General features: G+C 41.6%; 1 protein-coding gene across 2 annotated transcripts; it reads left to right on the plus strand.

The window, feature by feature from the left end:
* Nucleotides 1–218: 218 nt before the first annotated feature.
* On the plus strand, nt 219–6317 carry LOC118405311. 2 transcript variants are annotated; one of them, XM_035804763.1, is made up of 5 exons: nt 219–301; nt 4466–4563; nt 5399–5483; nt 5620–5865; nt 6049–6317. In XM_035804763.1, the coding sequence occupies exons 2-5, from the start codon at nt 4474–4476 to the stop codon at nt 6213–6215; spliced, it is 588 nt and encodes a 195-aa protein (XP_035660656.1). In that variant the 5' UTR covers nt 219–301; nt 4466–4473; the 3' UTR covers nt 6216–6317. The 2 variants fall into 2 exon arrangements, with proteins under 2 accessions (XP_035660656.1, XP_035660655.1); XM_035804762.1 differs by having other exon boundaries at nt 5617–5865; nt 6049–6314.
* The last annotated feature ends 3131 nt before the right edge of the window (nt 6318–9448 follow it).

The raw sequence follows: 9448 nt of genomic DNA on the forward strand, positions 1-9448 counted from the left end.
AATTCACATGCAAAGGATTTTTCAATAAGTGCATTGTAAGCCCATATATGTATATATAAAACATAATGTTGATAATTATCTAAGATATACACGGCCGACATGAACCACAGTCCTGCAACATGGGGGCAAACCGTCATGAGGTCATTCACCCTGGCGTCAGCATACGTCATCGCGTGGGTCACGTGAGGCCTGCTACTTACTCTCTCCCCTTCTTACCTGCGTAGGTGACGGACCAGTTCTGTCTTCACGGGGCCTCACCTAGGCGTCTTGGGACATCAGAGTACAAAGACTTTGGTTCCTGGTGAGTTTAAGAGCCTTACAGAGGTCTCAAGACCTAGAAGAAATTCAGCAATCTCTCGCAAGACACTTCTGGAAAAGTTCATGTATGTTACTGTACACCTGAACCCGGAAGTTACACCTGCAATTGTATTAGCACCAGAAGTACAAAGACTTTGGGAATACTAGCGCATTTTTCGACCGCACAGATAAAATATTATTAAAAGATAGGAATCACAAAGCTTTAGCTGCCTCTCTATGGCTATGATAGTGTTTTAAATGATATTCTGACTCCGTTGTTGGCACTGTTAAATCCGTGCTTTTCTAAACATACTGTAAACGCATAATGATTGGACCGTTGCTTGGAAGAAAATAACACACTTGAAATGCCCATGTCATTCCCTTGTAATTGTCAGCATTGTTGGCATGCCCTTAATCTACGTTTTTCAAATCTATCATGTTCCGATTACATCTGTGCGTGCTGTTATGGAAAGGTAGTATGGGTTGGTGCCAACCTCATTGCAAGGTAGCAGAACACAGTAGTAATAGGCGAACCCTGGGGTCCATGGCGCGGGTACAGAAAGTAGTACGGATAAACTTGTTGAAGCAAAGGTAAAAATCCTTATTTGAGTGGCAGCCAGATATAACATGTGCTGCGTGGTCACGGAAGGTGTCGACTCTGAGACTGTTTGATTTGGATTATGAAAGTTTTCTGTTTCGTGTATAATTGATCCCCATTATTATTACGCAACTGCCCTTCTAGTGTGAGCCAGCTGCAGTTACGTGACCTCCGCAGAGCGGCGTTTCAAAGTGGGCGTGAGAGGGCGATGCGCCGACAGGATTCTGTTTTTATATTTCAGCCATATATAGTATGGTGAAATATATTGTATTCGTAATGTTTCTTCTTTCTTTCTTTCTTCTTCTTCTTTCTCCTGTCAAATCTTCAAAGTGATTCATCTCCGCCGTTCCTGGACCGAATGACCTGAAATTTGGCACAGGGGTAGAATGGGCCAATACCTTGATGCTTTTTCTCAGTTTTTTTCATATCTGCCTCTAAAATGATTTTTTTTTAGGTTTAAAGGTCATGTTTTGACCAAAATAAAATATATTGTCCCCCTGTACCCTGGTCTTACAATGGAATGGCCTGAAATTTGGTGTAGATAGGCATTAGATAGTTGGTAAAATGATCCAAGTAAAAGTTTTGACATAAACTAGTTTAAAATAATTAATTTGGGCACTTTTCTGAGGGGTAATTTGTTTTCTTTTGGCCTCCTGGCGTGACCTTCCGTGACCCCGCACGGAGTCCACACCTGTGCGCTAAGAGCGAAGGCTAATTAATATTCATAAGCGGGGCCCCACGATTCCGTATATACGGCAGTGTTCCCGCCAGAATTTTTTTCGGGGGCCGCCGAAGAACGCTGAAGGCCCCGGCCCGGCAGAGTCCAGGGGCAGAGCCCCGTTGGGGTTCCCAGGGTGACGAAGCCCGCCTGAAACTCTTGCACTTTAGGCTATTCAGAAGGCTTATTGTATCAGTTTTAGGGGCATTTCTGTAATAATCACAACAGTCACTTAACTTCTCTTCAGGAGTTTAGCGTAACAGTATTTCAGGTCAAACCGTCAAAGGCAACTAAAAACAAACTTTAACGTTACTGAGTTCAACAGTACTTATAACTTATCAGCCGAAGTTGAAACGCTAGCGATGGTAGTTTCATTGCGCTGTTAGCTCCGTGCGACTGTTGTTGACGGTCTTATAACAATATATTTTGCCCCCCTGTACCCTGCCATTACAAGTGAATGACCTAACATTTGGTATAGATAGGCATAAGATAGTTGATAAAATGATCCAAGTAAAATTTTTGGCATAAAGTACTGTAAAAGGCTTAATTACAGCACTTTTTTTAGAGGAAATTGTTTTTCTTTCGTTCTCCATGCCGTGACCTTTCGGACGTTCACCCCACGGAGCCGACATCTGCACCTGCGTCTAGCCGACAGGAAGAGTTGATTCAATTAATGGTTCAGCCAATCAGCGAAGGGGAAAACGAAGGCTAATTAATATTCATAAGCGGGACCACACAATACGGTAACTTGAAGACTCGGGCTGTACAGACTTCTCGCCAGGATTTTTTCAAAGCGTCGGACAGTGGCCCGGGGGCCGCAGTCCTTGCATTTTAGACTATTGAGAATGCTTCTTTTATCCTTTTTTTAGGGTCATATCTACGATGATCGTAGTAGTCACTTACTTCTCTTCAGCAGTTTGACTTAAAATATTTCGGGTCAAAGTTTCAAAGACAACTAAAACCTCATAAACAACAAACTTTCCTTAGCTCAACAGTACTTGTAAATATTGTCCGAGTTGCCATCCTTATAATTAGTTGAAGGGCTTATTTATAGCGCTAGTATCTTCGTTGCGCCGTTAGCCGCCGTGCGACTTTTGTTGACGGTCTGATAGCCCTGCGTCGCCGCCTCGCTGATATTCCCACGGACATGTTTCAAGAAAAATGCCTGGCAAAAAACGCTGTTCTGCGTCAAATTCTATTCTATAAAACATGTGGGACTCAGTGTTACAGTCTAAATATTTTGTAGAAGCACCGCTGTGGGAAAGAAGGTCCAAGCAATGTAATACATCACGTAGCATGAAGTTCGCTGTCAACTGGCACACGACTGTTTGAAACTCTAAGTCTAATCAACAGCCGTGTTTGATTGATAGCCGGCGGCCCTTTGATCAAGTCGGCGAAAGGTGCGTTAGTTAGACAGTTTGCGTTTAGTTTTGATACGTAATTATAAGTTAGACAGTGGTGAAAATGATTATTTTCTCATCAATATTTCTCTTCAGAATCATTTGAACTTAATTGTACATCCAAACAATTGGCTTACCTGTGCAATGTTTATATATAAGTAAAGATCAGTGTACTGAAATCATGTGTAGCGTATTGCTCCCAGTCAACAGCTCAGCATTTTCTCTATAGTGACCACCTGTCTATATAGTGGCCACATTTCTATCACTGGACTGGAAAGAAAAGTGATGTATTTTCCCCAGAGCAAATGTAGGTGTTTCCTGTGCTGTTGTTGTTTGACATAAATTTTGAACATTCAAATTGTAAGTAACTTTGAACTACCAGAGTTTCAGCCCAATAAAACAGTCTCAGCGCCAGGGTATGAACAGACTGACCTCCGAAAAGAAATCCTCGAACAAGGTTCAATCGTATCTTCCGAGTCTGGCAGGAAGTTGTTAAACTAAAATAAGATTAGGCTCGATGGCTGATTGTATACAAAGTAAAACAGTTTAACAGTCTTACAGCTTGAAGAAAACAAACGTTCCTACTACACAGTACAGTCTAACCTGTCTATATCTGCCACTCAAGGGACCGGACAAATTTGGCCACTATAGACAGGTGGCCTCTGTATAGAGGTGGCAACTTGTAGATAAAATACCCAAGGGACCGACAAAAAGTGGCCACTATGGACGGGTGGCCCCTCTGTAGAGGTGGCCCCTAATACAGGATTGACTGTACCTGCACCTGCTTGATAGTTATTAAATCGTATGCCCTACTTGAATAAAAATGTTCACTGCAATAATGAATATACCCACAACACAAGGACCTTATACTTTTTTATACTTACACCTAGTTATCGTACTGAAAATTTGTAATGACATTACATGAAGTCATTCAACAATTTTCAATCATGATGAAAATTTTCTGAATGGAAGGTGTGATTATTGTCATTGTCTGAAAAATAGAAGCAAGCTCTGTTTTGACCTGGAATCAATTCACAAAACCAGTCCACTTTGGGGGATAATGTACTGTTAAGATGTTCCATTTTTGCGCAGGGGTGATTTGGAACAGTCCAATGTTGCGTGGGAAGGGGTATGGCTGAAATATGCTGTATTTGCTCTCAAGCAAATGTCGGCCTTTCTAGTTTTTTTAAATATTTTGTGCCTTGTACCCTGAACTCGAACATATCCGTTTTGGTATTCCTAAAATGTACACTACTACATCTATTTTCGTGTCGAAGCCAGCGACTTTGAGGCCCTAATTATAGAGATCCCAATAAGCCAAAAACTGAGTGTGTTCTGCTACCACAAGGCAAATATTACCTAACTGTACTAATGAGATGACGACAGTAGCAGGTCTAACGGGTTTTATGTTTTCAATGCACGTGTCAATTGTCAGATGCTGTATATCTATAGGTTCAACTATGGATGGAAAAGAACGGTTGAGGATGGAGGAGGGCGAGGCGGAAGATGAGTCCGAGTCAGAAGAGGAGGACTTAGATGGCAAAGAACAGGTTGAATAAAATATTTAACATAGAACGTGATCTATGAAGTTAGAGCGTGGCCACATAGGCCGTGCGATCCTCGTACGATCCCTAACTTTTTTTAGGCATTTTGGAGGACAAAAATGTACGTCTCCATACAAAGTTCAACTGTCTTGGTACATAAAATGCTGTTTTGGATCCATGTCGGTGGTTGGTTTTGTAACGGCCTGCTTGAAAATCCTATAGCATCAAAATCGTACGACGATCGCACAACCTATGTGACCACGCCCTTAGAGTGAAGCTAGATTGCTTGTCATGTAAGATAGAGGTGGCACTTGTTTAAGCCCCCTTACAGCTTGCTCTGGAACTGTAAGGGCGTGGTGTCAAATTTTCCGGAACGACGGATAGTCTAGATATTTAGTATGTAATTGGCTTTGACAAATGTGTACACAATGAATTAAAAATTATGCAAATATACTCTTAGTTTACTCTTAGTATGCAGTATTTTCGTTGTATTTCAAGGGGAAGTCCACCCTAATCTCCCCATATCTACAGACAAAAAGACAACTACCCTCTTAACATTACTGAAAAAAGTGGGTCCCTTCGTGTTCTACAAGTCTCCAAAAAAGGGTCAAACTCAATATTTAAGTTACATTTTAGAGTCAACCTTACGACTAGAATTAGTCACTTACCATACTGTTCACCATTGTTTCTCTGTCATTTGTGTCCCTTGCAGTTAGCCGCAGGGTGAGAACTTGCAATAAACGCCCTTTATATGCTCTATAAAATGATAATACATTCTCCATTAAATGGTAGGTATCTTCGTGTCATAAATCCGTATGTTTTTTGTCCATGTTTTACGTAGCGGAGACCATCCACAGACGACATGGCGGATCGGAAAAGCGGGGTCACGGGATATCAAGAAGACTTAGGAGAGTCGATTAAAAAGGGTGAGCTACAACAACACTTATAATGGTAACATAGCTAACTTAATAAGTGATTTTTCTTTTATTATATGAATAACGTTAATTAAACCGCTTTATGTGCAGGAAACCCGCTAAAATGGTTCCGCTTTTCATCCAGAAGACAGCAGTGTTCCACTCGAAATACAGCTGCGTGGTCCTGGCATGCAGCAGCTGTACTCACAGGCCTGCCGCCAGGGGGCGCTACCGTTGCACAACACGCGCGGGCTCGTGGTTGGTCAGTACAGATCCGGAAAGACTTGTGTTGTCAGGAGGCTGACGGGAGAGAAGGCTGTGGAGGATGAACCGATAACAGACGGCATCGAGATTTCACCGAGCGTGATGACCACGACATGGCGGAAGGCAAAAGGTTTGAAATTTGATTACTGTTTTGGCCCTTCAACATTCAGTTTTCCGATATCTTACATGTTCTTAAACTTCTTATAGTAAAAAGATTGGTTCTTAACATATCCTGCACGCTTGTTGAGAATGAAATCATCAAACTTGCCTCAGCTGTAACAATGCGTAATTTATTATTTTTTTTTGCTTGCAGAGGAGCCAGACGAATTCAAGGAAACTATGGCAGAACGCTTGACGAAGCTACAAAAATGGAACATAGCAAAGTTTCAGACATCGTTACGAAGCCAGCAAGCAGTCAAGAGTCATGGCGACAAGACAAACCTTACAGGTATTCAAAATAACTTTTTCACAAATCAATAAGATAAACACAGACTAAAGAAGTTAACGCCAAGGAACAGGAAGACAGGAAGAACCATTAAAGCAGAAAGTAGTCCATATCAAATTGCAGAGAACAAGAATGTAAACATCTGTTTACAGTTTTTACATTATCATACCTATTGGAATGGCACCATATTTATGAATTCTTTTTCATCAGAAAAGGAACTTGTATTTACATGTGGATAGGGGTACCCCCTTCGGTTGTTTTATGTCTTTTCTGAAACCTACCATTTTGCTGTACATAATCTAAAGTGCTCTGAGCTAGTCTTCTATACACAAATTGTAGTATGAAAACAAGACTGTTCTGGTACAAGATGATTATTTTTCACAATTATTTAATACTGAAATGTAATGGAGTTAATTCCAGTTATGGTGGCCATGTTGGATTTCCTGTGGTCATCCGGGGTCATGACACCAGAATGAGGCTCCAGCTGGTGCATTCTACTATACAGGCTGTATTGCATACATCAGTATGCCATCGTTGGGAGTGCATTTCGCCCCTCTTAAGTGAATAAATATGTACCTGTTATCCGTAAAAAATATTGTTAGGGACATTTGAACTTGATTTGGGTGATAGCTGCTGTTCATTTTCACATTTTTTGACGTGTGACCTGAGAACAATAATTATTACTTTCCATGCTCATATCCCCCATGTGTGCTTAATGTATTGGTAATGTGATATAATAGCTTTACTATTGGGACTGAACCCTACAAAAACATGGAAATATCAGAGAGACATTCTTGCGGGTAGAAATTTAGAAGACATTTGGCCGTTGTTCTGACAATTTCTCGATGCCAAGATCATCTCTGCAAACTACATTCTATGGGAATATCATGTCGGGAGTGGTAATTTCCTTGTTTCCCGGTTTATCTGTTCTTACTGTGCTATTCTAATTAAACAACATAACCCCACACAACAAAGTCCACATGTTGGGTCCATAACATTGTGGGATGAAATATAGCTGATTTTTTGTCGGCTATTTTGGCGATTTCTCAGTGCCAAACTGGAAAATTTAGGAAACAAATTAAGGAGCAAACCCGGTACGTACATTTTGTACACCGTCTTCTCCACTGAGTTTAGCATGATATTCCCATAGACCGTAGTTTGCAAAACGCGTAACGGATCTTGGCATCTTGAAACCATCAGAATAATTAAGCCAAATGTCTTCTAAATTTCTCCCCACATATGTCAGCCCGACATTTCCATGTTTGTGTAGGATTTAATACCAATAGGAAAGCTATTAATTATATCACAGTTACCAATACGTTATTTAAGCACACATAGAGGATTTGAGCACGGAAACTAATTGGTCACCTGTCAATAAATGTAAAAAATGAATAACAAATATCACCAAAATCAAGTTCAAATGTCCAAAACAATACTTTCTACAGATAACAGGCACATATTTTGCAGTATCTTACCTAAGAGGGGCAAAATGCACTACCGAAGATGGCATACTGGTGTATGCAATACAGCCTGTATAGTAGAATGCACCAGCAGCAGCCTCATTCTGGTGCCATGAACCCGGATGACACCAGGAAATCCAACATGGCCGCCATAACTGGAATTAACTCTATTAATGAGCTAAGACCCTCTTACTCATTCTGTAACTAGTAGAACACCTTACAGGTATGTGTCATGTTTTTACTAGTGAATTAATGTTTAAAGACCCCTCTTACTCATTTTGTCACTGGTAGAACACCTTACAGATTGTTATGTTTTTATTTGTGATTAATGAGTTAAGACGTTGGTTACAAAGTATCAAATTACGTGCTCACCTGGTTGCTACCAAGTGCAGATTCACGTGCTCACCCGGGTGCTACCAAGTGACGGTTCACGTGCTCACCCGGGTGCTACCAAATGTCGATTCACGTGCTCACCCGGGTGCTACCAAGTGTCGATTCACGTGCTCACCCGGGTGCTACCAAATGTCGGTTCACGTGCTCACCCGGGTGCTACCAAGTGTCGGTTCACGTGCTCACCCGGGTGCTACCAAATGTCGATTCACGTGCTCACCCGGGTGCTACCAAGTGTCGATTCACGTGCTCACCCGGGTGCTACCAAATGTCGGTTCACGTGCTCACCCGGGTGCTACCAAGTGTCGGTTCACGTGCTCACCCGGGTGCTACCAAGTGTCGGTTCACGTGCTCACCCGGGTGCTACCAAATGTCGATTCACGTGCTCACTCAGGTGCTACCAAGTGTCGATTTACGTGCTCACCCGGGTGCTACAAAGAATCGATTATGTGTATCGTATGGTCATAATCTTACTATATGGTCGCTAAATCCGGCGTGTGCTCATTTGCATTTTTGTGACGAGACAAATGCGTCAGTAACCGATTCTGGGGCGAAGGGGTTGGGGTAACATGTGCCCACAAATGGCTGACATTTTCGATCGTAAAAAAGTCGTTCAATTTGTAAAATGAGCGATCTAATCTTCAGATATATTGACACATCAACTCCTCACAGTTTCATGTATAGTTTGTGTAAAATTGACGCGAGGATTGACGAAAAGGTATAGGGTGTATACCAACCGATGCACACGGGTGTTTGAATTATAAGCTAATGACAAAAGGCCACGGGGAAGACCCCCTATGAATCTACAATACAACAATCAGACTCATTCCAAGAACCTTTCGCAATATCTAGAGCGAGTTGTCATTTTGTGCTTACGACCGTTTTAAATCCCTGGAATTCAGAAATTTAGTTCACGCATGCACAATACGCCCAGATGTGCCAATGGAAAAGTCACATTTGCAGGTAACCTATGTGGCTAATTCGTCTTTTTCAAAGCACATGAGAGCTATAGGTCATAACAGTGACAATAACAACAAAATGCAGCATTTTGGTGCATCTAAGAAGGGTGTTTAACAGCCTGCACGCCATGACCTGAATCGAGCAGTTTTCGAACAGTTTTTCTATGCAGTTCGAATCGCTCCGCGGTCCTTAGCAACACGTTGCTAAGGAAACGCTTCTCACGCGTCAGGTGGATGGAATTTCATCCGAGCTTAATAGCTGTTATATGTGCCATAGAGGAATATCATGTAATCTCGATATGATCCATTTTTGTGGGGTTTTATCAGTATTATGTCTAGTTTCCTGATCATATTTGTTACACAGTGAAATTGGCACAATGGTGGTGCCATTATGAGCTACATGTTCGACGAATTTGAATTTCGGGGCAAATACATCACGCATTCGATTCTTTTTTCAAT

Source organism: Branchiostoma floridae, chromosome 18, assembly GCF_000003815.2.
Source record: "Branchiostoma floridae strain S238N-H82 chromosome 18, Bfl_VNyyK, whole genome shotgun sequence".
Lineage (NCBI taxonomy): Eukaryota > Metazoa > Chordata > Leptocardii > Amphioxiformes > Branchiostomatidae > Branchiostoma > Branchiostoma floridae.